At 50.3% G+C, this 26,973-nt stretch overlaps 10 protein-coding genes across 10 annotated transcripts; 3 read left to right on the plus strand and 7 right to left on the minus strand.

Annotated features, from left to right (window-relative positions):
• Window positions 1-2,073: 2,073 nt before the first annotated feature.
• Window positions 2,074-3,538, plus strand: N7508_000902 (uncharacterized protein; the record flags this gene model as incomplete). The annotated part of the gene is made up of 3 exons (XM_058458987.1): window positions 2,074-2,292; window positions 2,348-2,633; window positions 2,667-3,538. The coding sequence occupies 3 exons, from the start codon at window positions 2,074-2,076 to the stop codon at window positions 3,536-3,538; spliced, it is 1,377 nt and encodes a 458-aa protein (XP_058325209.1).
• Window positions 3,539-5,613: 2,075 nt separating this feature from the next.
• N7508_000903 (uncharacterized protein) lies at window positions 5,614-6,316 on the minus strand (the record flags this gene model as incomplete). Its single annotated transcript, XM_058458988.1, has 2 exons — window positions 5,614-5,663; window positions 5,743-6,316. 2 exons carry the CDS (start codon window positions 6,314-6,316, stop codon window positions 5,614-5,616), a joined length of 624 nt encoding a protein of 207 aa, XP_058325210.1.
• A 1,319-nt stretch (window positions 6,317-7,635) lies between these two features.
• N7508_000904 (uncharacterized protein) lies at window positions 7,636-8,369 on the minus strand (the record flags this gene model as incomplete). Its single annotated transcript, XM_058458989.1, has 2 exons — window positions 7,636-7,958; window positions 8,114-8,369. The coding sequence occupies 2 exons, from the start codon at window positions 8,367-8,369 to the stop codon at window positions 7,636-7,638; spliced, it is 579 nt and encodes a 192-aa protein (XP_058325211.1).
• Window positions 8,370-9,136: 767 nt separating this feature from the next.
• Window positions 9,137-10,219, minus strand: N7508_000905 (uncharacterized protein; the record flags this gene model as incomplete). Its single annotated transcript, XM_058458990.1, has 1 exon — window positions 9,137-10,219. The coding sequence occupies one exon, from the start codon at window positions 10,217-10,219 to the stop codon at window positions 9,137-9,139; it is 1,083 nt and encodes a 360-aa protein (XP_058325212.1).
• Window positions 10,220-11,399: 1,180 nt separating this feature from the next.
• N7508_000906 (ATP-binding protein) lies at window positions 11,400-14,248 on the plus strand (the record flags this gene model as incomplete). Its single annotated transcript, XM_058458991.1, has 3 exons — window positions 11,400-12,066; window positions 12,114-14,035; window positions 14,090-14,248. The coding sequence occupies 3 exons, from the start codon at window positions 11,400-11,402 to the stop codon at window positions 14,246-14,248; spliced, it is 2,748 nt and encodes a 915-aa protein (XP_058325213.1).
• Window positions 14,249-14,534: 286 nt separating this feature from the next.
• On the minus strand, window positions 14,535-15,708 carry N7508_000907 (malate dehydrogenase; the record flags this gene model as incomplete). Its single annotated transcript, XM_058458992.1, has 4 exons — window positions 14,535-15,128; window positions 15,177-15,421; window positions 15,477-15,594; window positions 15,643-15,708. 4 exons carry the CDS (start codon window positions 15,706-15,708, stop codon window positions 14,535-14,537), a joined length of 1,023 nt encoding a protein of 340 aa, XP_058325214.1.
• Window positions 15,709-16,384: 676 nt separating this feature from the next.
• On the minus strand, window positions 16,385-17,256 carry N7508_000908 (golgi SNAP receptor complex member 2 family protein; the record flags this gene model as incomplete). Its single annotated transcript, XM_058458993.1, has 4 exons — window positions 16,385-16,828; window positions 16,875-17,056; window positions 17,107-17,206; window positions 17,254-17,256. The coding sequence occupies 4 exons, from the start codon at window positions 17,254-17,256 to the stop codon at window positions 16,385-16,387; spliced, it is 729 nt and encodes a 242-aa protein (XP_058325215.1).
• A 522-nt stretch (window positions 17,257-17,778) lies between these two features.
• Window positions 17,779-18,457, minus strand: N7508_000909 (uncharacterized protein; the record flags this gene model as incomplete). The annotated part of the gene is made up of 4 exons (XM_058458994.1): window positions 17,779-17,812; window positions 17,879-18,292; window positions 18,353-18,354; window positions 18,407-18,457. 4 exons carry the CDS (start codon window positions 18,455-18,457, stop codon window positions 17,779-17,781), a joined length of 501 nt encoding a protein of 166 aa, XP_058325216.1.
• A 528-nt stretch (window positions 18,458-18,985) lies between these two features.
• On the minus strand, window positions 18,986-20,604 carry N7508_000910 (putative pyruvate dehydrogenase complex, dihydrolipoamide acetyltransferase component; the record flags this gene model as incomplete). The annotated part of the gene is made up of 4 exons (XM_058458995.1): window positions 18,986-20,050; window positions 20,108-20,331; window positions 20,387-20,436; window positions 20,495-20,604. The coding sequence occupies 4 exons, from the start codon at window positions 20,602-20,604 to the stop codon at window positions 18,986-18,988; spliced, it is 1,449 nt and encodes a 482-aa protein (XP_058325217.1).
• Window positions 20,605-21,016: 412 nt separating this feature from the next.
• N7508_000911 (Arf family guanine nucleotide exchange factor SEC7) lies at window positions 21,017-26,883 on the plus strand (the record flags this gene model as incomplete). The annotated part of the gene is made up of 3 exons (XM_058458996.1): window positions 21,017-22,770; window positions 22,820-26,497; window positions 26,547-26,883. The coding sequence occupies 3 exons, from the start codon at window positions 21,017-21,019 to the stop codon at window positions 26,881-26,883; spliced, it is 5,769 nt and encodes a 1,922-aa protein (XP_058325218.1).
• Between the last annotated feature and the right edge of the window lie 90 nt (window positions 26,884-26,973).

Below are 26,973 nucleotides of genomic sequence, written 5' to 3' on the forward strand. Positions count from 1 at the left end.
GGGACCTGCGAATTACTGTATCCAGTTAGGATTGCCTTGTTAGGTTTGGCGCCCCAATACGCTGTTTTGTAACTTGCCCTCCGTCGTCTCGACATAAAAGACCCGACCTCGCCCTATTCGACCTCCCATTCTCTTTCCCCGCCATATCTGGGTAGCTAAGTCCCTTGTAAGGAATAGGCTCCGTGCGCGAGGCAAACTGAACTGCCTACGCTAACAGGAGCTAGGACGATCATTAGCTCGTCTGAGGTATTTATAGGTACAGGGCTTGCTTGATCCCGATGGTCTCTGACTATCATCAGTTTTGGGCATGTTGATGGAAAAGAGGAACAATAGAATCAAGCATCACCACAAAAAAAAATCAAGAAGGCCAGGGGGATAATCTCTCGCATCAAGAAACGACCTTCTTACCATCAATTGATGCTTGTGGCAGATGTGCCATGGGTTATACCAACCGCATTATATGCTTCATTTTATTATTCTTACCGATGTTCTTTTCATTGCCCAATTCCCGCGAAAATGATCATTTATTCCATATCAAGGGAGACGCTAGCTACATATACTCGTATACCTTATCCTTACCGGCTTCTTAGACCGCATTCTATTGGCATTGTGGAATATCAGCAAGTGTGAATGATATTCTGAACGGAGATCTGTTCTATATGGTGGATCAAACCATCCCCTCATCTTTCCCACGATCCGTCAACCTCAAAAAGATTGAGCTGACTAGCTTCTCATCACATCAAATTTCCCCAGTGCATTGACTACCTTGTTCCTCTGTTGACTACCGCTCAGGAATGCTTAATTAAGGCTACAGGCAGTTATCTTAGCTACAACAGATTGTATGCCTCATCTTTTGACATGCCGACTTGAACGCTCTGTTTCGCAGGACTGGTTGTTTTCCAGACCATCTGTATCACACGATCTCATGATGAAACCTGTATTCTTTGCCTGCGCCATAGGCGCTGAACGATAGATCTGGTATAACTTCGCATTGACGATGAAAAGCCATGCTTGGCAGGTGCTCATGCTGTCGCATTCAGTAGCACATTCAGATGGCGATAAATGAGTGTATCCGTGGGCCAGAGGTGCTTTACTGAAGAACCCAATGGTTTTATTCTGGGCGCTGGGGAAGCAAGAGGCGGATACAGAAATGAACCCTTCTATAGCTAGGAGAAAGGTGAAAACAAAGATTGAAGTTGGTAACATGGATTCTGGCAGCTCAGGATGTTCGCTTGATCGTGTATATACATGTTAAGGCGCAGTGCATTACTCCATCTGTCACTTTATAAGGGTAAATATAGAAGTCTCAAACATGCATCTGATAGTGGCGTTGGGTCATTTCCGAGTTCAATTTCTCTTGATGCCACCATCAAGAATCATAATTAATTTCCGGAACTCCGTGGGTGGTAAAGCAATAGTGTACCTCGCTAAATAAGCCACAGAAGCCGTTGAAGCCATCGATAAGCTTAGCGCCTGCGCTAAGACCAAGAGATCGCAAGGGTCCCGTACACGCCCTATTATGCCCTGTATCAAAATTACCACTCACTTGGCCCAAACAGTCCCCTTTGGATCTGGAATCTTATCGCTCTCTCTCTCTCTCTCTCTCTCTCTCTCTCATTTTCGCCGCATCTCACCTCTCATGGCATCATCCTCAAATTAATACATCGCTCTTTCTCAGTGGCTACCATCCTCCAACGGCTTCACTTTCACCTCCGACTCCTTGCTCGCGCTAGAAAGGCCCAAATCCCCTTCTCTTCATCTCGGTGCTACTCGGAAATAATACAGATGGACCCCCCATCTATCAAGTTGGACAACAGCGGCACCGGCCCCTTGTGAGTCCCTGGTTTCAACGGTGTACCCCTGTTCTATGAGCATCGAAAAGACAATCGGTTTGCATGTGGAATTTGCGATTGGAGACAAATTCCCCAATTGTTTTTGGTAGAGCTTTCTATGCTGCAGTTCATGTCGTATGTCACGGAACAGCCAGACTAGGAAAATTAAGTCCGAAGACCCGCAGACACTGGAGGAATGGCATGGGCACGCCGTTTCGGTCTTTGGCCTCGATGAATCCTCATGGCAGGATGTGTAAAGGAGTTGCGAGACAAAGCCTCTGACTTCAAACGCACGGGGTATATTGCTGTGTTTGATACGGACTCACGAGTTATCAAATCTCAGGTTCATAACGATCTTCTCAAAGAGCTTCAAGAATCCATGTCGCCGCTATTTTCGGCTTCGAAATCTGTTTCGTCTACTGCCTCGGTCGATCCAAATAAGAGTGTTTCGGAGAGTCCGGTTCGAGATGTGATTGACCTCTTGATGTATCCTCTCATGTATGGGCGAACTCGAGGGGCTTATTTCAGCCGCCATTGAACCGTGGAACGAAATGCTCATCCTTGGAGATCAGGGTCGGACACCAATTCGAATCAGAACTTATGATTTCCAAGTGGAAGGCGGTGATGACGAGACCAAGTTGCATAATTACATGAAGAACGCGAGACAGGGACGAACACCACCTATCACAGAAGAAGAATGGCCTGACATTCGATCACGAATAAGAGAACATCTTCGGCTCCCTGAGCCCGAGAAGCGGCACCGTATATTGCCCGACTCTGGGTACCATGATCTTCTCGCTGGTATGCAGCCATGGCAATAGAATTCTTCTGAAGTACTGGAAAAATTGGTAATCGCAAAGAGCAGGCGGTTGTACGCCGTGAAAGGAATTGAGCCAGGGATCTCCTTCACATACGATGAATGGAAGACTGGTGAAAATACAGGCCGCGCGATCATGCCCAAATGGAGTGACCCTGATAAACTTGAAACGCCCCCAATTCCCGATTTAGATCACGATTACTACTCGATATCTCTCCAAGATCAATTCGAGGGCTTGCAGATCATAGTTCGAGGGTCAACTATTGAGCTCACCCTAGAAGAGCCTTTGTATTATGGTGATTCCCATCACAACGTTGCTGGTATCCTCAATGAGCATATCGTTTCTACAGCCGTATGCTACTTCGATATGCACAACATCAAAGATGCAAAGGTTTCATTCCAACAAGAGACTCACATCGAGAGCGATGATTTCAATATTGCGGAGTATGACGTTATGAATCGAGTTTTTGATGTTCCGAGCTGGTCAATCCGCGGCGATGATCCTTGTTACCCAGAGGCTCTACAGACCATAGGGTCTATCCCGATTTCACGAAATGGGCAGTTTCTTGCTTGGCCAAGTACACTGCGGTCTAAGGCCGAGCCATTCAGTATGGCAGATCGATTGCGGCCAGGGCACCTTCGATTTGCGACTTTGTGGTTGGTAGGCCCGCATTATCGAATTTGCTCAACTCAGAATGTGCCTCCCCAGGACCCAAGCTGGGTCGAGACATCCCAATCAACGAAGGACGCGCCGAAGCATGATTTAATGGCATTCACGCAGGCAGTCGAGGCTCGAAACCAAATGCGGCAAGATAGAGACAGGATAAGCGAGAAATTCCTTGAACGCGGACATTCGCGGCACATTTATTCGGAAGTTTACATTCTTTGAATATAGCCGAACACAAGAGATAGATGCTAGCAGCTAGATTACTATGCTAGAACTCTATATATACAAAATAATATAGAATATACCACTCCTTTCTGAGAAATTTGAGTATTATGGAAAGGCAGGTAGATATAGATTCAATTGTGCATAGTCGACAAGTCCGGATCATACATATATCCCAAACACAAATGAAGGCTATGATATCTACAGTATGGTGCAAAACCTGACAGTGCTCCGGTGGCAATTCTCGGCATGCTGTTGGGCTTTGACGCTGGTGCAGTAGTTGGTGAAATTCGTGATAAATCATTGAACGCCTTTCAATACGATACTCTTGCTGCCTCTCGACGCGGCATAACAAGCGATGAGATAAAGGAATTCGGAAGTCTGTTTGAAGCGAAGATGAATCAAGTTGGTTCCATGGTTAGCAAGTGCTTCAGACGCTGAGCTTTCAAGTCATGCCGCTGCCACTTGTACCGATGTGATATATAGACAAGGAACTAATAAAATCCGATTACTTTAAAACATTCTTCTTTGGCTGGTCTCGATCGTCTAGCCAGGTGGTAGTAGAGCGACTCATAGTGGTATATCAGGGTTATTCAGGACGCTTACATGAAATAAGAAAAGCAGCTGTAGAAGAAGGGTATATGTCCTTCGGCGGGCCTGTGATTTACTATTTATATCGAGTTAGTTTTGCCCTTTTAGTTTAGTGTCCCAATACGCCGACACGTAACCTGGTCCTCCGTCCTGATCTGTTATAAGCTTGGTCTGGGGTAATAGGCGCTCTAAAATATTTAGCCGCCTATTCTGAGTGTGACGGGGCTCTCAGCATACCAAATGTGAGGCAAGAAAAGCCCAGAACCGCGAATCATCTGCTATCAAAATCTGTACCTGACGCGTCTCTCGCAAACGAATGCATACACATACAGCTGCGTCGCACATCTTGCTATATTCGGAAGCCTTTTTCATAAGAGTTGTCTTGCGACGACATTTCCTCTGTCTCTTCGACTTTTTCGAACTAATGGAGGGGATAGACTTAACAGCAGCCATTGTGAGCTGCTTCCTTGCTCTCCAGGAACAATTTCGATTGGAATGCATATATGACAAAAATTTAGGAGTAGGGGGATAAGTACTTTTTAGAAAAACACATACGCATATTGTGTATCAATTATGGAATGAAAGGAAGAATGGAATTGTTGAAAACCATATGTGGAAAACCGGCCTTCGTATGTGCTGTGTTCATCATTGGAAGACAAACCATAGTGATTGTTCGTAGCCATCAATAAGTGCGGCAACGGTTGCAGTCACGATAGATTGGAACCCCTGTTCAAAAACACCATTAAAAGTTGGGTCTTAATTAAACTTAAGATCATTTTCGTCGGGCTGTAACTTTTGAACGTTGATGACTTTTGTGCGCAGAAGCTATACAGCCAATACTTTTTGCCCTTGCTCAAGGGCTGCCCTAAATATGCAAAAATAGGCCCGAAATCAACAGGAATTAAACATAACAGATCCGAAGGGACCTGTGGCGCAATTTCGAATGATTCCTAGTTTCTTAAGATCCAGGAAATTGACGTTGGGCCGAGTGTGCTCCGCCTCAAAAAGGGCATGATTCGTCCCGTATCCGTCGTTGGGGCTGCGTGTATCTGATCCATTCAGGGGATTTTCTCCAGAGCCATAGAGAAAGCTTGCCACCTCATCTGAAAGCTTGATAAACCTCCCCGGCCACCTGCGATGGCCTTCCATCGCGATCGTGACGGTCCGTTTCAGTGGTTGATCTCTCTCGGTCCAATCTAGTTCCTCTCGCATCCTCTCTAGTAAACCAGTCAAACACAATTCATCAAAGGAAAACTCGATAAATTCAAAGTCAAGCGATCGTAATGAGGATGGTGCCAATTTGAGTATGTCCATCAACTCCGACGTATCAATGCTGAAATTAGAGAGCGCCAAGTGAGACAGGTTCGGCCACTCCTTAATAGGCAGAATCTCCTTCAGGGGCATAGGTGGATCCCTCATTGCAAAATGAGATCCATTATTGAATGTAGTTGATAAATGGACATGAGTCAATTCCTTGGCTAGGCTCACAGCTTGACGGAATAATCCGCTTTGGAATCCTGTCCAGTAACCACTGCTGCCAGTAAGTAAAGACAGATGAAGACGCCGGAAGCCTGGACGTTTCATGATGGCCGTAAAGTGATTGTATTCCTCACACGGCCGGTCGAAAATCAAAAAGTTTAGTCCGGTGTGGAGTTGCTTGGAGTTGAAGCTCAGCTCGGAAACATTATGCTTCTCAGCTTGTGACAAAAGGCGAAGAACAATTCGAGCCCCTCGCCATAGCTCCTTGTAGTCATCGGTTGCCTCTGACCACGGTAGCGGCTCGGCAACCTGAGAATCAACGGGATCATAGTGCCATCCTCGCGGAATCGGATAGTTGAATCCGCATGGAAATGCTCGGATCATAGGTGTCTCGTACAACGGAGTAAACAGCCAGCCGTGGGCCGCAGGCGTAACGGTCACTCTTTGGAGCCGTGGGAATCGCTCCAGGCCGTAAAGAAAGGCTGTTTTGTCATCTTTGGATCTGATCATAGTCGTCTGATCATCCAATAATTGCCGATAATACTTCCAGCAGGCTTTCAACGGCATTTGGGCATCCATCTGGTGCTGACGTGCAACGTGATCAGGTCGGTCCACGTCGCGGTATTTCCGATGCTTGATCGTGTAGCGGTTCTCTTCGCATTCCTCCGTGAACCAGATGGGACATCCCTCATTGGAGTTGATTTCCATGCGTTCGGGATCGATGATTGGACGCACAGATTCCCATATCAACGGCGCGAATACAAACCGTGCGTCGTCCCAGAGGATCTCCCTGATTTCGTGGCGAAACTTTGGATGGTCTGCTACAGCCCGAAAAACTTGGATGTTCAACGAGTTGGCCGAAAGAAACAAGCGCGAGGAGGAGAATGGTGAAATCTCGCCGAGGGCTTTGCACGTCAAGCGCAAGGACTTGACATCTTTGTTTGGCAGAAAGGACACAATGGATGAAATCACTTCAGGGGGGGGAACGCAGAAACCACAGGCTTTGTGTTGCCATCCCGGACGAGGGGACTGGTGAAGCCCTTGGAGGTATGGGTCAATGGGTTAAAAGGTGCGAAGTTGCAAAGATGTCAAGATGTGAGTGAACCCTTCACTCAAATAAAATTAAGTGCCCCAGGGCAAAGCGGCCCAGGGTCAATTTCCTGATTTGAACATGTAGTTCGTAAACGGCGGGTCTTGAACAGCCAATTATTCTACATGATGCATTATTCCGTGATTTGTTGAAGCCTCGAGCATACCCCTGCGGAGATGGCAGTTTAATAATACCGATTCACTTCAATACAGTAACTCTGGTGTCTAATACCCAAGAATACGATGGCCTGTTATTCCATTACTAGTCTGCGTGTAATAATTTTACTCGCTAGTTCCCAGGCAGTGGGGCCCGAGAAAAGAAAAGCAGTCATCAGAGTAGAAGTTGTTTTCGCTATTGACTGTATACAAGAAAGATAGAACGACCAAGTGTCCATGTGGTCAGAGACTTTCCAACCGATATCTTGCCATGACAATCTAATTCAAAGAGCTATGATAGGCCGGCAATATGTGAACTAAACAAAGGTTTGAGAGAATCAATTCATTCAATCTAACTAGCTTTCGTCCTCCGAGTCTTTCATTTCGAAGGATGTCATACGCTTTAGAGGACGTGAGAGCTTCAGCCAAAGTTCGTTATCCGAATCATCATCTTCAATATATTAAGTAGCCAGTATCCGCGCTATCGTTGGAGATTCCGCTGGATTCGTCTTCAATCTTCTGCGCAGTTTCAGTTGACAGCCACATGTATCTCTCCACAACTCCCGGGTCAGCCGGCTGACCGCCATAGATACCAGCAGAGCCCCATTCGTCTCTGAGATGCGGCCCCCAAGGAATAACCCTATCCGAAAATTGGATAGAAGAATGAGCAAAAGAATCTCTGGGCTCCAAATCAGGCTGTAAACTTGCTTCCACGGTGGTATCGTAAGGGCCGAACTCTGAGATTTCTCTGCTTCCAATAGAACGCTCCCTGACAAATTCTTCTAGGCATTGGAGGTAGAACGGGTTTCTGCTCTGTTGGCAGCCTCGAAGAAGGACTCGCGTGGAGGGGGCTTCAGCGACCTGAACAGCGATTGGTAGTCACAAATTATGGCGGTGATCGCAATTTGGGGTCTCATGGACGGACACTTGCCAGCCAGCTCACGCAAAGTGTTCTCATGAGGCCTAACCGGCCACCAGATAAGCCAAGGGAGGCAGTCAGAGTCATCGTCAAGGTCAGAGATATCATTGTTCATGATTTTACGAGCATTGATCGCCGTGCGAATCTCGCGACACTCGCGCTCATTGCCTTCGCTGAGCGATTTACCTGGGAGAAGGATTCGCCCAGGGTTGGTTTCCAGCTGATAGGCCCACCATCGGGTAAACTTGTATGGTGATAAATCCCACGAAGAATACAATTGTATTCAACTTCCGTTCTGAGCCTCCGCGGGTGCATCAATCGAGCGTATCTATCCACATTACCCTCCCATGCAGCCATTTGCGTTGGAAGGCGTTTGTCAAGAACTGGAAGATCAGGCGGAAGAGGCATCCACAAATGCTCAGAGTCTCCTGGGCCGAGTTTCGCACCCGGGCCGAGTCTCGCATCGCGATCGATTTTGCTGGTTCTTTCTTTCAACCCAATAAATCCATCTTCCTCAATGTCAATGTCATCTGCAGTTGTATCTGGCAAGTTCTTGGGAGGAAGAACATGCCGGCCCAAAGCCCGTCGGGGCTTCATATTGCCATTTAGAAACGCGGGTGTCTGTGGCAGCACATGCGCGGCCGACTTGATAGCGCATCGATGGATATCGACGGGCAAGCTCGCGGTAGGTTTCTTCCGATGCAGGTTCTAGATACCAAATGCAGTATGGCTCGGTGGCAGAATCTTGCATATCGGGGATGATGTTACTCATTATCAGGCGAGCATTGCGGGCGCGAGAAAACTGATGAGCCTGCCTTTCGTCGCCGGAGCATAACTCAATGATTGCCGGGCTTGTTGCAAATTCGAGTGAATCACGGATCCCGCGAATGGCTGCTCTACGATGCCAAAAAGAGGTCACATCGGACGGGACTTTTTTCCCTTTATTGCCGCGATGCATTGATCGAGGTCGTATTCAGCGGGTTGTTTCTTGCCCGTGTGGACTGGTAGGTCCCAGGGGGAAAGGCAGATTTTTGAAAAGCGAAACGTGCTGTGCCTAGCAGGGATTTATAGGCTAGGCCGACAGCAAAGTTGGTACTTGAAGCGCTTTATTAGACTTATCTCCCTCAACTTTCTGGTATTTAAGTCTTAGTCTTATTTGTCACGTAAAAAAATGCTTCAATTGTGGATTACTTCTAACAAAGCTTATCCACCCGCTTGGGGCTTGATCAAATAGCCCCGGGGTATCACAATCATACAATGCTCAACGCAGAACGCCGAGCCACAAGAGTAGTGTAATGCCAGGCTTCGCCACCTGGCCTGGCTTCTCATCCTCAAACCCCACCGAGTTTCCCCCAACGGCCCTCCTAATCAGCAAGATCGTTAGCAATCAACTCAATGATCTCAGTGTAACGCACAAGTAAGCCCAATCTGACAAGCAAGCAAACAAAGAGTGAAAGAATGAATGACAACTGAGGTTTATACGTACATTTGGCAGTGGCGGCAGACTCGGCCGTCTTCTGGGTTGTGTTGCTGCGCAACGTACGGGTCACCTCGGGGTTGACGACGGCCGGGGTGCTCTTGCGAGCCTTCTTGCCCTTGGTGCGCTTGGTGGGACGCTCGGGGGTGGCGGGCTTTTGCTTTGTAGCTGCCTCCATGCCGGTCTCCATCTCGTGGAGAAGGCCATCGAGATCATCGAGGCCCAAGTCGCTCATCTCACCATCGTTGGTGAAATGGTGTGGCGGGTTGTTGTGGCTGGTGGCCATCATGGCGAGCAGCTCGTCTTCGGATGCTTGGATGCGAGCTTCATTCCAGGCGTCCAGGATTGGATCACTCGCTGACATCGCGGGATTCAGTGAAGAATCCTGCCAGCGAGGGCGTTGTTGGCGCTCCAGATCCTCAGAGACTTCGGGCATGATGTTGTTCGGATGAAAGGGTAGGGGGGTGACAATATGAGATGGCTGGACAGTTGGGGGTTGAATATCAGATCCAGCAGCTTCGGTGTGGGCAAAGGTGCGAGGAGGAGAGTCCAGAAAGCGCGAAAGAGAATAAGAGGATTCAAATGGAAGGATGACGGTAGAGATGTGAGAAGTTACCAGAGTGGAAACAGAAGCACGAGGTGAGACAGCTGGGGCAGGAGCATAAGATGACTCGGAGGACATGGACCGGGGGCCACTTCCATACAAGATCTCGGAGGGAATGGGTAAGGGAGCAAGACCATCAGGAGAAGCGATGGAAGAAGGGCTCTCTGAAGGAATGGACATGGGTGCACTCCCATATGAGCTCTCAGAGACGGGCGAGGGAGCAGGTGCAGCAGGCAAAGTAGCGGAGGCGTCAACAGGAGATTCCCAGGACCTGGACCTCAAAAACGCCCCGTCCGAAAGTGCAGCGGAAAGATCAGTGATGATGGTCAAGCCCCGAGGCCTGGTATCAAGAATGTTGTATCTCATCTTAACAATGTCAACCAGATTGGCCAAATAAACCAGTGTGATAAGATTGAACTTTGAGAAATCGAAGAATCGCGACGAGGTTAAGACTGCATGAGACAGGTTACACTATTTATATGCTTAGTTTTGACGCTTTTCGTTTTTGAGACATCGTGGGATCGTGGGACCTCGCCGGCGCTGACATCGTCGGAGCCTTCGGGGCTCGAAAAAAAATGCCCTAGCATGCATGATACATACGAACACCCCACCAGCATCTTTCTCAGCATATCCATTATTTACACTGCATAATCTACAAGTCATAGATATCATAGATGTTGTTCTTCCCTTGGGCTCCGGTTATTGAGCTGGCAATCTCATTCTTCAGTTTGCTTTAGAAGCAAAAGCCCGTTGCAGCGGGCGCGTAGCTCGACCACTTCAACACATCTATCAGCGTCTAGGCACCTGGTCTACAGCATATTAACAAGCTATGCTCTTCTCTTCCCATGATAGAAGTGGTGCTCTTCCCGTTCCCATTCCCCTTGGTGGTTCAATGAAATTAGGGCAAGTCACCGGCACGTGGTCACCATGTACCAAATAAGTCGCCAACCTATAACAGGCTGCTAGGTACTCAAAAGTGATTCATGTGCAGATATCTGTACATACTAATGCAAAAACAACTCATGTTTTGCTCAGACTAGAAAGCCAAGGCAGCCACCTCGCATAGAACGACAGCTCAGCTTTCGGCGCTTAACAGGGTGCCCAAACTGGAAGAAGCTCAGAGCCGCATTATTGAATAACGCATATGGAAGACTGAGAAAACAAAGAATATGCTCCAAATCCATCCAGGATGTCCACGGGGCAGAAAGAGGTAACTAATAATAAAGGGCCAGCGCATACATCGTGGGGCCGACTGATTGGTGTTGAGGCTGCAGCGTGATGCCTGCGTACATAAAATGCGTCTCACCCACAGAGTCATTCTCTTTCTCTCTTTTCTCTGGTCTTCCAGACTCTGCTCTGTTTCATTTCTGCTTTTGTCTCTACCTTTCTGTTCTTTACTCTCTCTCTCTCTCTCTCTCCCTGTCTCTGTGTCTGCCTCTGGTTCACTTCCAGTCTCAGTCAAGTCTCAGTCTTTTTATTTAGTCTCTTCTGATACCTTACATTCCATTATTCTCCAACTTCTCCAACTCTTGCAGCTGTAATTTTGATGGCAGAACCAACCATCCCAGCTGAGGCCAAGGATGAGGTTGATCCCTCTACCGAAAACCTCAACGGCTCAGCCCAACCAGAAGTCGCCGTGAAAGAGGTCCCAGCCAAAGACCCAGCGGTTGCCCCCGCAGCTGAGACAGCCCCCAAGCTCGTCTGCCAGAAACACGACAAAAAGAAGAAACGCAAGAAGAGGGCCAAAAAGGCCGATTCGAGCGACAGCTCCTCGTCCTCCTCATCTTCCAACTCTGACAGTGACGCAGATACGGACGATGCTGACTCGGAGTCTACGAGCGAGTCTAACACGGACAAGCGCAAGCGGCACCGTATACGAGCAAAGGCACGGACCAAGCGTGTGCTAAAGGATAAGAAGCGCCGTAAGAGGAGAAAGCAACGGTCGCGTAAGGCTGCAGCCTCGGATACGGATTCCTCTTCGGATTCCTCTTCTGAGTCTGACTCGGACAGTTCGGAGAAGTCGGATGATTCGTTGGATGAAAAGGCTCTCCGCAAACTGGTGACCAGGCTGAAGCTAAAGAAGCGCGCTAAGAAGCTCCGCGATCAGACCTCCGACGATCTCACGGCCAGTGATCCTCTGAGTGAGAAGAGAGAGAAGCGCTCTAAGAAAAAGAAGCCTGCCTCCAAGGTTGCTTTCAAGCGTGTTGATCAACGTGAGTCCTTGATTCTTTGTCTATTGTATCTTGCTAACCTTTGCTAGTATGGGACACCACCATCCACAAGTATAAGCTGACCGAAACGGTGGACGACCCTGATGCCGACGAATGGGACCAATACATCTTCACCGTACGTCGCAAGTTCAACTGGGAAAATAAATACCTGGAAACAGTGGTCGACATCAAGAGCAAGCACCTCCGCGATGCCCTGGCCAAAGTCATGGACGGCGTCAAGGGCGTCAGCTTGGTACAAGAGCCCGCCGTGGTTGACCCCAACATGCTCTTCCTCTACCTGGAGGAAACACGCCAATACATGAAGGACCAGAAGAAACAGTCGCGCAGCGAAAAGAAAAAGAAAGCTCGCAAGGCCGCCGCCCTCAAAGCTGCCCATCTTAAGGTCCTCATCAAATACCTCGACACCGACTATGCCGATACCAAGAAAACCCTCTACCCCCTCCTCGAGGCAAACACCATTACCTTTGATCTCCTGTGGGCACTCTTCAAGCCAAACACCATCGCCTACACCCCGACCTACAGTAACCCAGACGAACCACGCGCCTTCAAGATCGAGTACGCTATCAAGGAATCGTCTTTCATGAAGGGCCATTGGTACAGCGTCGAAGGCCGCTACCTGGAATACGACGGCAAAGACTACGGTTTCGGAAGCATGTCTGCTGAAGTTGACTCGTTCAAGGGCGCTCGCAAGATCACCAGTCTGGCTTGCTACCCGCTGCAATACCACCGTGACGCCGAGGCCCTGCGTTCCCGTCTGATCGAGCGTGGTAAGCGCTTTGTTGCGCTGCGTGGCATGAACTACCGCTTCCATAAGGGTATGGCCTTTTATAAGAAGAAGCGCTCGTTCGTGATCAAGGTTAATATCAATGGGCGGGTTATGATCGATCCTGCTATTCATCGTCGTATTAATCCCAATTACCCCATCAGCACGGTTCGTCCCAAGGATCCGGATCTAATAGATCCGTCTGAGGCTGGGTTCAGTGGTGGGGAAGATGATGATAGTGACGGGTGTTGCTGTGGCGGGTCTGACTCGGACTCCGAGCATGGCGGTGCATCTGACACACCCAAGACGGTGTACAAGGTCGTTGAGGATGAGGAGGGTTGCCCGCGTGTGGTTGAGGTGGAGGTTGATGAGAGTGGAAATGAAATTCAGAGGGAGAAGATGGATCGGCTTGAGGGTGATGCTGCTGATCCTAAGCCGCGCGAGTTCACTGAGGAAGAGCTGCTTGTTGCTAGCCCGGTTGTTTTGGGCTTTGCGTTTAGCGAGAAGCTCTGGCTTGAGTTTACCATCTCGGGCATCAGTGATATCGAGTGGGATAAGGAGGCCTTTGGCTCGCTTGTTCTGCCGACGAACCAGAAGTCTATTGTGAAGGCTTTGGTCGAGTCGCATACCTTCCATGCTGCGGAGAACATCGACGATGTTATCCAGGGTAAGGGCAAGGGTCTGGTTGCTGTGCTGCATGGTCCCCCGGGAACAGGTAAGACACTTACAGCAGAGGGCATTGCCGAGTTACTGCGTCGCCCGCTGTACATGGTCAGTGCCGGTGAGCTGGGCACAGACTCGCGGACTCTGGAGGCTGAGCTGAACAAGATTCTGGATATTGCTCATTCCTGGGGTGCTGTGCTTCTCCTCGATGAAGCTGATGTCTTCCTTGAGAAGCGCACTATTCATGATATCCACCGCAATGCTCTCGTTAGCATCTTCCTCCGTCTGCTAGAGTACTTCCAGGGTATTCTCTTCCTGACTACCAACCGAGTTGAAACCTTCGACGATGCCTTCCAGTCGCGTATCCATGTTGCTCTGCGTTATGGTGATCTCACTTCCAAGGCGAAGCGTAGCATCTGGAAGATGTTCCTGGAGCGTGTGCGTGCCATCGAGGGTGTGCATATTGCATCATTTAGCGAGGAGGACTATGACATGCTTTCCAGACACACGTTGAATGGTCGTCAGGTATTTTTTGTTACCCTGAATGGTGCTTGAGTCGTCTGATGCTAACTGATATAGATCAAAAACTCGGTCCGCACTGCGCAGGCCCTGGCTGTCAACGAGAGCTCGCCTCTATCAATGGAACATATCAAGCGTGTGCTAGAGGTGGCCGAGACATTTGATCAAGATTTACGCGGTGGAACAGGATACCTGGATGCTATGCGCAGTTATACTTGATGATTGATGATTGCTGGTAAGGTGCTATCTGGAACTGGTGCAGAAATAGGTTGATACTTTGCTTTTCGGTTCGAATAGTTAGTTGCGGGTTCTCTTTCTTTGCATTGCGAATCTGGTGTGTTAGGTATTCAATGCATGATCCGGGTTTTGAAAATAGTATTACGTCTGAAGCTATTGCTAAGATCAAGTAGATCGAGTGTTATTAGTGCTATCGATCTAGTAAGACATGTCATATCCATCCATCAGAACGGCATAACGGCAGATGCTTGTTGTACATTGTAACATTTTAAGGGTTGGCCTTGACGAAGTCGACACCCTTCTGGATGTTCTTCTTCAGGTCAGCAAGGCAGGCATCGAGGAGCTTCTGCTCGTACTCGTTGACCTGGCCGACGGGGTGGATCTGCTCAACACCGTTGGGGCCGAGCTCGACCTTGGAGGCGAAGAAGTCGATGCCCTGGTCCTTGTACAGGGGGGAATCGATGAAGGTGGGCTCGATGACACCCTTCTCGCCCTGGGCGGCGCGGAGGAGGGACTCGGCGAAGCGGGCACCAGCCATGGCCATGGAGAGGGTGGCGGAACCGGCACCGTCCTTGGCCTTGACCACCTCGTCACCACCGAACTGGATGCGGTTGACGAGAGCATCGCGGGCCTGGCCGGCGATGGAAGAGTGGTTGGACTGCGAGAGCAGGGGAACAATAGTCACACCGGAGTGTCCACCAACAACGGGGACAGCCTCGCCGGAGGGGTTGGTCTTCTGGACCTCGGAAATGAAGCGCGAGGCACGGACGACATCAAGGGTGGTGACACCGAAGAGACGCTTGGGGTCGTAGACACCGCGGGCCTTGTAGACCTCGGAGACGATGGGGACGGTGGAGTTGACCTGATAGATGTTAGACAAGTCGATAAAAAGTCACTCTGATCTACTTACGGGGTTGGCAATGACCAGGACGTGAGCCTTGGGGGCGGCCTCAGCGGCGGCCTTGGCGAGGTCGCGGACGATAGAGGCGTTGGTGTTGAAAAGGTCATCACGGGTCATGCCAGGCTTACGGGGAACACCAGCGGGGATCAGGATGATCTCGGAGTTCTCGAGGCAGTCACGGAGACCGCTGGCATCGGGGTTATAACCAGTGACGGTGCTGTTGGTGTTGATGTGGCTCAGATCAGCGGCGACACCTGTCAAGAGTCAGATATTGCAAATAGATTGAAATTGAGGTAAATGTCATCATACCGGGTCCACCACGGATATCGTAAAGGGCGAGGTCAGAAACACGGGGGTTGAGCTTCAAGAGCAGGGACAGAGGCTGGCCAATACCGCCGGCGGCACCGAGAACGGCAACCTTGGAGGCCTGCGCAAGAGGTTAGAGCTGTTAAGTAGCATTGATTGGAAGACGTACATTGCTAGCGGAGGCCGAGAAGGCACGCTTCTGGAAGAGGTTGACGGTACGACGAGCGGCGAACATGACTGCGATGATGAGATATGTGGAAGAGAAGAAGAAGGGGAAAGGGAGATTCCGGTGAAAGAGATTGGGGCTCCACAACAGTTTCCGAGCTCCCGAGTTCGGCTGACGTCGCCATAGTTACTTCGTTTTGATATTGATATGCAGGTCATTTACTGCGATATCATTTGCTATTCTCTGTTGTTCTCTGCTGTTATATGCAGTTGACATGTATCCTACACGACTGTGTGAGTAGGTTCCTCCCGAGCTCGGGATTGCATGTGGAGAGGTACAGGTACATAGCAGGTACATGTGCTTAAATACCTCAATTGAGTTCTACAGAGTCATTCAAAGCTACAACTCATGTAGCAAGTGTTCCTAAGAAGAATTGGCCTTTAATTGTCTATTTTGACAATATATCCGTTTCCGTCGAGTCCGTAGATTCCATAGTATACGGAAACATGGAGACAACTCAGAGTACCGAGGTACATCTATTGGTACAGGGTCCAAGTTCGCATTTGTTGCGCCAGGTACATATACATGTACAATTACAACTAACATGAAATATTACGAATTGACAATGCCAATAATTGAAATAAACCAAACGCCGGCGCTGATGAACCTGAATACAAGATACAAGACCCTACCCTAGACCTACCAGCACTCGAAACCTCCCATATAAGTGACATAGCTTGACAGGTCAACGCAAAAAGTGCAGCACGAGCCAGCAGAACAAAAAGAAGACAACCACTCCACCCCAGAAAATCCACTTATCCTGCCGAGCACGTCGCTCCACCATTCGAATTGTGTCTCCGCTTACGCCCAGCGTGTTTGCGACACTATATAGCCGGCGTTGTGTGCCCTTTAATACCTCTCGCTGCTGGCCCAGGTCAGCCAGGACGGCACGACCTCGATCGAGGAAGTCGTCTAACTGAGTGTTTGTGTTGGAGAAAAAGGACTGTTCGCGGAGAGCGTTTGTTTCGCGGTTGTATTCTGACGGGCCGGCGCCGAAGCTAAGGCCTGACGATGTAGGTGCGAATGCTGAAGTGGTTTGTGGAAGGGAGGACTGCGCGTAGGGGTTCTCGGGTGTTGCGGCGTGGTGTGGTCGACGGCCGAGCAGTTCGTTGCGGTTGGTCACCGATTGCTGGGGCTGTTAGACTTGTGGGTGGATATTATGTGGGTTGTCTTACTGCATCCTCGCGCTCTTTGCGAAGTCGGTCGAATTGTGTTCGGTAGTCTGCGAGCTCATCGCGGAAGTTCTTGATTCGGTCGAAGGCTTTTTGTTGTTTTTCGGGGATCAGTTCCTTCTTGGAGAGAGCTGAATAGTCATCGACTGTGCGGGACAATGATGCCAGAGAGGCAGCAAGCTGGCCTGGGATTCTAGTCAGTGTTGATTCGCGAAGAGCTGATGATGAAGCGCACCTTGTAATGCGGGTGAGGAGGTGGCAGGAGACTGTGAGAAAGTGTCCAGGTCCCGGCGGATCGAGGACGACTGCTTGAGAGCAGAATTAAATAGCGAGTTCTATCCGTGTCAGTAATGGGTATCATCAATGACAGACTGTAGCGTACCATTGTGTCAATGCGGCGGATGCCACGTATAGATCAGGTTGTTGGGTTTCTTGTACACAAAGGGAGGTGTGGTAGAGGAAGGCCAAGTATTGTCTAAAGCAAAGGAAGACAACAAAGCCTTGAGCTAATTTAGTGTGGGAAACACCGAGGGAGCTTAACCAACTCAGCGCGAGGCCAGATGGGCTTGTTTGGGCCATTCTGACGTCGTTCACCGCTTCCAGGAACGATGCATGTCATCGTTCCATATCTTGCATATCTGTAGCGTGCCATGTTTTTCTCATGGTAATTGCTATTTGCAATGATCTTTCATTTTACTTTAACGCCAAGTGAACCTACAGAATTTACAACCCTGGAGTGTGGAAAAAATGGTATTGTCGTCAAGGATACTGATACAGTCAAGCCGGTCCGACTCCATTATCGCCAAAGAAAAAAAAAACAGAATGCAAAATTGCAATAGAGCAGGGATGGTATATCAAAACAAAGAGTAATCAGGCAACACCAGAAAAGAGATGGAACGCCGCACATCTATTTCGGGGGGAACTTGTTCTGCAAGAACCACCTATATATATATGTTAGCAACATCATTCACGACCAATCTTAATGTTGAAAAAGCGAATGCACTTACTTGCTGACGAGGTAGTCCACGGCACCAAAGACACCAACAGCACCAGCAGACAGTCCAACGAGCTCCCAGGACAGCTTGCCCTGGGTGTGTTGACGGTAAGCACCAAAGCCGAGACCAGCACCGACGAGAGTCGCAATAGCAGCGTTGGCGAGGAAGACGGGGTTGTTGGTGTTTCCACGGATGCCACTGGCCTTCGCTTTGTGAGCCTTGGCCTTCTTCTCGGCATCCTCGCGTGCGCGCTGTTTCTCCTTCTCTTCGGCCTCACGCTCTATCCGCTCAGCCTGGGTAGTAGTCTGGACATCTTGCTCGAGAAACTCTGCGTCCACGGATTGCACGTGAGGTCCGTCGACGTCGATGAGAGAAGCTGTGCTCTCGGATTCGTCCTTGTAGACTCCTCCAACGAAAGGAGCGCGACTACAGTTGATGTTAGCTCAAAGGACCTTTGGCCTTTTGGAGAAAAAAAGGTGTACTCACGCCTGCAATTTGATGTTAGTGTTGCGACAGAGGTTCAGGGATTTGTGCACTTACATCCTCGGGGGCCTGCTTAGGGCCCTTGGCAGCAGCGTCGGCGTATGACATAGTGATCAGAGTGTATAATAGTAGTTCTGTAATCCAGTCAACACTTGAAACACAATAGAGACCAAAATCACCTACCAAGAGCGTGGATGAAGAAAACAAGGGAGGGGAAAGTGAAGGTTTTATACCTTTTGGGGTGTGACATCACGTCATGACCTGGGCCCACTGCCAGGGTTCTCGATCCGTAGATTCTTCCCGTGTTGACTTTACTCTTTTTGTATGATGTTTACTGGTCTATACTGAGATATACTAACATGGTCTATTGCAGAGCAGTGGCTGTTGATCATTACCGATATACTTATCTCATTTGGAGCATCTTATATCTAGTTTGCCGGGTCAGCCACCTACGTTGGCGCATCCGGAACATCACACTAGCCAAGACAATACGAAAACAATGATATGAAGTGGACAAAAATTGATTGAAAGCTGCTAAATAGATCAAAAACAAAAAGGACCTATGTAGTGGTCTAATGGGGGAGGCAAAGTGTTTTAATACAGATTACAAGATGAGAGTCGGAAGGGACTTTGCTGTTACAGCAGAAGCTCCAGGGGGTTCTCGACGACCTTCTTCAGCTCCTTAATCCATTCACCACCGACGGCGCCGTCAACCACCTTGTGGTCGAAGCTACCGGTGACGATGATCTGGTCATCCCACTCGGTGACGGTGCCCTCCTCAGTCTCGACAGGGATAGCAACCTTGCGGGTGGTGCCAACAGCCAGAATACCGGCCTGCGGGGGGTTGATGACAGCAGTGAAGCGCTCAACGGCGGGGTTCATGCCCATGTTGCTGATGGTGAAGGTGCCACCCTGGTACTCCTCGGGCTTGAGCTTGTTGTCGCGGGCACGCTTGCCAAGGTCCTTGATCTGGTTGGAGATGCTGGAGAGACCGAGACCGGAGACGTTCTTGACAACGGGGGTGATCAGACCAACGGGAGTGGCAACAGCGACACTGATATCAGCGGTCTTGTGCTGGCGGATGACGGTCTGGCCGTCAACCTCTTGCCAGCTGGAGTTGACCTGGGGAACCTTCTGCAGGGCAACGGCGCAGGCCTTGACGAGGAAATCGTTGACGGAGAGCTTGAACTTGCCCTCGGAGGAGGCGTTCAGAGCCTGGCGGAGCTTCATGAGCTTGGTGACCGACAGGGTGGTGGAGACGAAGTAGTGGGGGTTCTCGGCCATGGACTGCTTCAGACGGTTGGCGATGGTCTTGCGCATGGAGGTGATGGGGATGTCCTCGTAGGCGGGACCGGCGGCGGCGGAAGCGGCGGGCTTGTACTTCTCGATATCCTCCTTGGTGATGACACCACCACGGCCAGTACCCTTGAGGCCCTTGATGGGGACACCCTTCTCAAGGGCGAGGGCCTTGGCAGCAGGGCTGATGTTGGCCTCACGCTCAAGAGCGGGCTGGAGCTTCTCACCCGAAGTCTCGGGCTCCTGCGCAGCGGGCTGCTCCGGGGCGGGGGCGGGGGCGGCAGACTCGCTCTTGGGCTCCTCCTTTGTCTCAGCAGGGGCAGGCTTGTCACCACCGGCATCGGCCAGAGTGAAGGACTCGAAGGCAGAGACATCAGCACCCTCCTCAACAAGGACGGCAATGGGCTAAAGGGGGGCAAAAGTCAGTTTGATGCCCGCGGATAAAACCGGGAAATTTCTTACAGCGCCAACAGCGACATCCTTCTCACCAGACTCCTTCAGAACCTTGGCGAGGACACCCTCATCCTGGAACTCGAAGTCCATCTGGGCCTTATCAGTCTCAATCTCCACCAAAACATCACCGGGCTGGAGGCCGTCTCCGGCTTTCTTCTGCCAAACACCGATGTTTCCCGCGGTCATTGTCGGCGAAAGGGCGGGCATGCTGATGAGTGTGTGGGGAGGGAAGGCTGTGAGAGTATCATGTTAGAATTGGTGTTGACCGACAGAGGAGATAGTCCATACACTTGGAAGCATAGTAGCGGGAAAGAGCGGAGATGCTAGGCAATTGGTTCCTGCGCGCGAACAGCCCATTAGTATCAGAAAAGACCAGCGACTAACAGGCAAACATACTGGATGACCTCCTGGAACTTGTAGGAGACCTGGGGCCGGCGCATAGCGGCGGCACCTCTGGACATGAACATGGCGCTCGGGGTGCGCATCCGGACAGCTGACGCAACCATGGTGCCTGAGACTATCGCGATTATAAAATGAAAGAAATAAAGGCCCTCAACGCTGAGATGAAAGAATTGGAGATACCCGACACAATGTGGACGTGGAGGGCCAAGATTGGATGGGGTTGGGGTGGAAGGAGATGTCTCTAAATCACGAACTTTTCTGTTGAGCTAAGGTACCTTAGGTTTCTCACCGGTGAGCGGCCTTTTCCGAGAGAGGGAAATTAGATAATAACTGAGTCATCTTATTAGATCAGCATCTTAGGTCAGCCGATTAGCTCAGCATGCACCAGTCCCGATTCGGAGAAGACACGCATCCCCGTAACATGTCATTGCGGTTGTGCAAAGTACAGCTCCACCACATTTGCTCGTTCGATGTTTTTGATCTAATTAAATTGCTCCGCCCGGAGTCTACCTGACCATGGCGGATGTCGCATCCGGCCCCGAGCCGACCCAATCTGAGATGCCCGAGAAACCCGTGGAGACCCCAGATGTATCTCCTACAGCTCTAGATTCTGAGCCAAAACTGCCCGAGCAGACCGACCCGTTGGACACCCCTACCGAAGAGAACGAGGAAATGCCAGAAGAACAGGATGAAGAGAAACCAGAGGTGCCACCCAAGGATGAGTCTGAACAGACCGACCAGGAACCCAAAACAGACAGCCCGCCTGAAATTCAGGAACCAACCCCGGAAGACGACAATGTCGCGGAAAGTCGGTTGCGATCGGACTCTCGGTCCACGACGGCTACCTTCATGACGCAACGGTCAGGTGCAGTCAGTTCTACTGTGTTCATTGTGACGGCCCTGGACAATATTGCTGCCTCGCGGGACGCCCGGAGGGACAAGAAATTGGAGGAAGCCACACAGGTCGCTTTGACCAACATCAAACAGACCGATGGACAGCCAATTGATCCGGAGCTCATTTTCCGCCCTCTTCACTTGGCAAGCAAGTCCCTGAGCATTCCCTTGCAGGTCACCGCGTTGGACTGTATAGGAAAGCTGATCACATACTCCTATTTCGCATTCCCCTCCGCCGAGACAGAGAACGAAACCACTCCCGGCCAACCACCGTTGATTGAACGCGCTATTGATGCGATTTGCGACTGTTTCGAAAATGAAGCAACCGCGGTTGAGATTCAGCAGCAAATCATCAAATCGCTACTGGCGGCAGTCTTGAACGACAAGATTGTGGTCCATGGAGCTGGTCTCCTGAAAGCCGTCCGCCAGATTTACAACATTTTCATCTACTCAAAATCCAGCCAAAACCAGCAAATCGCCCAGGGATCGCTCACACAAATGGTCAGCACGGTCTTTGACCGCGTGCGCGTACGACTGGACCTTAAAGAACTCCGAACCCGCGAGGTAGAGAAGCCATCTTCAACCCTTGATGCCTCGGCCAGTGATGTGGGTCAGACATCGGAGGCGGCTTCAGTGTCTGTGGCAGACCAACCCGTCACCAAGGAACCCACTGCCGAAAAGCTCACCCTGCAGAGCTTCGAATCACCCAAAGAAGTGACCACTGTCAACGATAATGCGCCCACAACAGTCACCCGTGCTAAGCGATCAACCACGCGGTCAATGTCCGGCATCCCTGAAGAGAAGGATGATGACAGCTCGGCCGAGGACGAAGTAGATGAGATCTATGTCAAAGACGCCTTCCTTGTTTTCCGGGCTCTGTGCAAGCTGAGCCACAAGGTTTTATCCCATGAGCAGCAACAAGATGTGAAATCTCAGAACATGAGATCCAAGCTTCTTTCGCTGCACCTCATCCACTACCTCATCAACAACCACACCGCAACATTCACTTCTCCTCTTGCTGCGATCAAGAACAGCTCCTCCAGCACGGATGGAATGACACTACTTCTGGCCGTGCGACCTCATCTGTGCCTCAGTTTGAGTCGCAATGGCGCCAGCGCTGTGCCTCATGTGTTCAAAGTTTGCTGCGAGATCTTCTGGCTGATGCTGAAGGACATGAGAGTCATGATGAAAAAGGAATTGGAGGTATTCCTGAAAGAAATCTACCTGGCCATTCTTGAGAAACGAGCTGCCCCTGCGTTCCAAAAGCAATACTTCATGGAAGTACTAGAGAGGCTAGGTGGGGATCCACGGGCTTTGGTTGAAATTTATCTCAACTATGATTGTGACCGGACTGCTTTGGAGAATATCTTCCAGAAGTATGTGTTTTAAAAGTCGACCCTGCTCTACCTCAACTAACTTGTATAGTATCATTGAACAACTCTCCCGGTATGCAAGCGTGCCTGTTGTCACGTCAGCTTCTCAGCAACAGCAGTACCAAGAGCAGCATGTTAAAATGACAAGTATTGGCTCTGACTGGCATCACCGAGGCACTCTTCCCCTTTCCTTGACAAGTGCACACATCGTGCCTACTCCTCCATCTCCGATGCCTCATATCCCTCCGGAGTACGGTTTGAAGCAACAGGCTATTGAGTGCCTTGTTGAGATGCTACGATCGCTAGACAATTGGGCTGCCCAGCGACTGGACGAGCAACCCGAGGCGGCTATTCCCTCTAGGTCGATTGACAACTCCCGCGAGTCATTGGACACAAGCATCCTTATTTCACCACGCCCTGAAACTCATGAAGGCGGAACTGGACGGTCCACGCCTCTGCCTGAGGATGACCCGAACCAGATTGAAAAGGTCAAGCAGCGCAAGATTGCTCTCACGAATGCTATTCAACAATTCAATTTCAAGCCGAAGCGCGGAATCAAAGCCTTCCTCCAAGAAGGTTTCATCCGTTCGGAGTCGCCTGAAGATATTGCTGGCTTCATGCTCCGCAATGATCGTATCGACAAGGCCATGTTGGGAGAGTATTTAGGCGAAGGAGAGCCAGAAAACATTGCCATTATGCATGCATTTGTTGACCTGATGGAGTTTACGAAGCGCCGTTTCGTCGACTCCCTGCGCTCCTTCTTGCAGCATTTCCGCCTGCCTGGTGAAGCCCAAAAAATTGATCGGTTTATGCTGAAGTTTGCCGAGCGCTACACCACTCAAAACCCCAATGCGTTCGCCAATGCTGACACCGCCTACGTTCTGGCATACTCCGTAATTCTGCTCAATACTGATCAGCACAGTTCAAAGATGAAGGGCCGTCGTATGACAAAGGAGGACTTTATCAAGAACAACCGTGGTATCAACGACAACCAGGACTTGCCTGCCGACTATCTCGGCGCTATCTATGAAGAGATTGGAAGCAACGAAATTGTCCTTGACACGGAGCAGGAGCATGCTGCCAACCTCAGTGCACAGCCTGCCGCTCCTACTGGCCTTGCCACAAGAGCTGGACAGGTGTTTGCTACTGTTGGACGGGACATCCAAGGCGAAAAGTACTCTCAGGCTTCGGAAGAGATGGCCAACAAGACGGAACAGCTTTACCGCTCCCTTATTCGAGCCCAGCGCAAGACAGCTGTCAAAGATGCGCTCTCGCGCTTCATTCCTGCAACCTCAGAGCGCCACGTTGGGTCAATGTTCAACGTCACCTGGATGTCTTTCCTGTCTGGATTGTCTGCACCAATGCAGGACACTCAAAACATCAAAACCATCCGACTCTGTATGGAGGGACTCAAGCTGTCTATTCGGATCAGCTGCGCCTTCGATCTGGAGACTCCTCGTGTTGCATTCGTGACTGCATTGGCAAAGTTCACCAACCTTGGTAACGTAAGGGAGATGATGCCGAAGAACTTCGAGGCTCTGAAGGCCTTGCTCGACGTCGCTCTTACCGAGGGCAACCACCTTCAGGGCTCATGGCGGGATGTCCTGACTTGTGTCAGTCAGCTTGACCGTCTTCAGCTTCTGAGCGATGGTGTTGATGAGGGATCGTTGCCTGATGTTTCACGAGTACCTTCATCGGCGGACGTTTCTCGCAGATCGATGCAAAGTACCAGGCGTGCTCGCCCGCGCTCTATCAACGGGCCGGCTGCTTTCCGTCCAGAGATCGCCATGGAAAGTCGTTCAGCAGATATGATCCGTGGGGTGGACCGTATTTTCACCAACACCGCCAATCTTTCACACGAGGCCATCATTGAGTTCGTTAGGGCGTTGAGTGAAGTCAGCTGGCAAGAGATCCAATCTTCCGGTCACACTGATTCGCCTCGAACCTATAGTTTGCAGAAGCTGGTTGAAATCAGTTACTACAACATGACTCGTGTCAGGATCGAGTGGTCCAAGATCTGGGAGGTGCTGGGTCAACACTTCAACCAAGTCGGTTGTCACTCAAATACCACTGTTGTCTTCTTTGCATTGGACTCCCTCCGACAACTTTCCATGCGTTTCATGGAGATTGAGGAGTTGCCTGGTTTCAAGTTCCAGAAGGACTTCCTCAAGCCCTTTGAGCATGTGATGGCAAATAGCACTACTGCTGCTGTCAAGGACATGATTCTGCGGTGTCTGATTCAGATGATCCAGGCTCGTGGAGACAACATTCGTTCTGGCTGGAAGACCATGTTTGGTGTTTTTACCGTGGCCGCTCGGGAACCCTATGAGGGAATTGTCAACATGGCCTTTGATCATGTCACTCAGGTCTACAACACACGATTTGGAGTTGTGATCACTCAAGGCGCCTTTGCAGACCTCATTGTTTGTCTCACTGAATTCTCGAAGAACTCCAAGTTCCAGAAGAAATCCTTGCAGGCAATTGAGACATTGAAGTCAACCGTCACCAAGATGTTGCGAACCCCCGAATGCCCCTTGTCCCACCGTGATGCCGCATCTGCGGCCACTTTCCAGGACAATGGCACCAACCTTGCCAAGCAACTTACTCGTCAATCTCAAGAGGAGCAGTTCTGGTACCCTATCCTGATTGCATTCCAGGATGTGCTTATGACGGGTGATGACCTCGAGGTCCGCTCCCGAGCACTCACATACCTCTTCGATACCTTGATCCGACATGGTGGTAACTTCCCAAGGGACTTCTGGGATGTTCTCTGGAGACAGTTGCTTTGCCCAATCTTTGTGGTCTTGCAGTCCAAGTCCGAAATGTCCAAGGTTCCAAACCACGAGGATCTTTCGGTGTGGCTCTCCACTACAATGATTCAGGCGCTGCGAAACATGATCACCCTCTTCACTCATTATTTTGATGCGTTGGAATACATGCTGAGTCGCTTCTTGGAACTTTTGACCCTCTGCATTTGTCAAGAAAACGACACGATTGCACGCATTGGCAGTAACTGCCTTCAACAGTTGATTCTGCAGAATGTCGCCAAATTCCAGCAGGAGCACTGGTCCCAGATTGTTGGAGCTTTCGTTGAGCTTTTCAGCAAAACGACTGCATATGAACTGTTCACTGCTGCAGTCTCCATGTCAAAGCCGGCGGATGCTGTGAATGGGGATGCGGTCCACACACCCGATGCTGCCTCTGCGGCTGCAGCCACAGGCGAGGATATGCCTGAAGCACTGCAGGCTAATGGATCGCAAAGTACAAGCTCTCTTCAAGAAAACGGAGATCCCCCTGTACAGAGTGAGGCCCGTGCCGAATTGGAGGATTACCGACCTCAATCAGACCAGCAACAGCCTGCAGCTGTCACTGCTGCACGACGCCGGTACTTCAACCGCATCATCACCAACTGTGTTCTGCAGTTGCTCATGATTGAAACGGTTCATGAATTGTTCTCGAACGAGAATGTTTATGCAAAGATCCCCAGTGGAGAGCTTCTCCGACTCATGGGCCTGCTGAAGAAGAGTTATCAGTTTGCTAAGAAATTCAACGAGGACAAGGACTTGCGGATGCAGCTTTGGCGCCAGGGCTTCATGAAGCAACCCCCCAACTTGTTGAAGCAGGAGAGCGGTAGTGCCTCCACTTACGTGCATATTCTCTTCCGCATGTACCACGACGAGCGAGAGGAGAGACAGAGCAGTCGCCCCGAAACCGAGGCTGCACTCATTCCGTATGTTATTCTTCGATTACGCTTATCTTCATCGCTAATCTCTTTCCAGTCTTTGTGCAGATATCATTCGCAGCTTCGTTCGTTTGGAAGAAGACACCCAACACCGCAACATCGTCGCCTGGCGTCCTGTGGTGGTGGATGTTATTGACGGATACACCAACTTCCCGCAAGTGGACTTTGACAAACACATTGAGACCTTCTACCCACTCGGAGTTGAGTTGTTGAGCCGTGACCTCAACCCGGAGATCCGCGTCGCTCTCCAGTCCCTCCTGCGCCGCATCGGCGAGGTCCGACTAGGCGTTGCTCCGCCAAATCCCTTGGATGCCCCGATCAGCCCGCGGAGCTCCGTTTCCCAGAAGGCGTCGCGTCGTGACAGCCAGGCCTGATTTTGTGTACTATTCTTGGATATCCTCGCGGTCTTGTCTTTGGCGTTCTTATAACCCGGCTTTTCGGGCCTTTTACACATTTTTGATCTT

The sequence above is a fragment of the Penicillium antarcticum genome (genome assembly GCF_028974205.1).
Source record: "Penicillium antarcticum strain IBT 31339 chromosome Unknown utg000001l_segment0_segment0, whole genome shotgun sequence".
Lineage (NCBI taxonomy): Eukaryota > Fungi > Ascomycota > Eurotiomycetes > Eurotiales > Aspergillaceae > Penicillium > Penicillium antarcticum.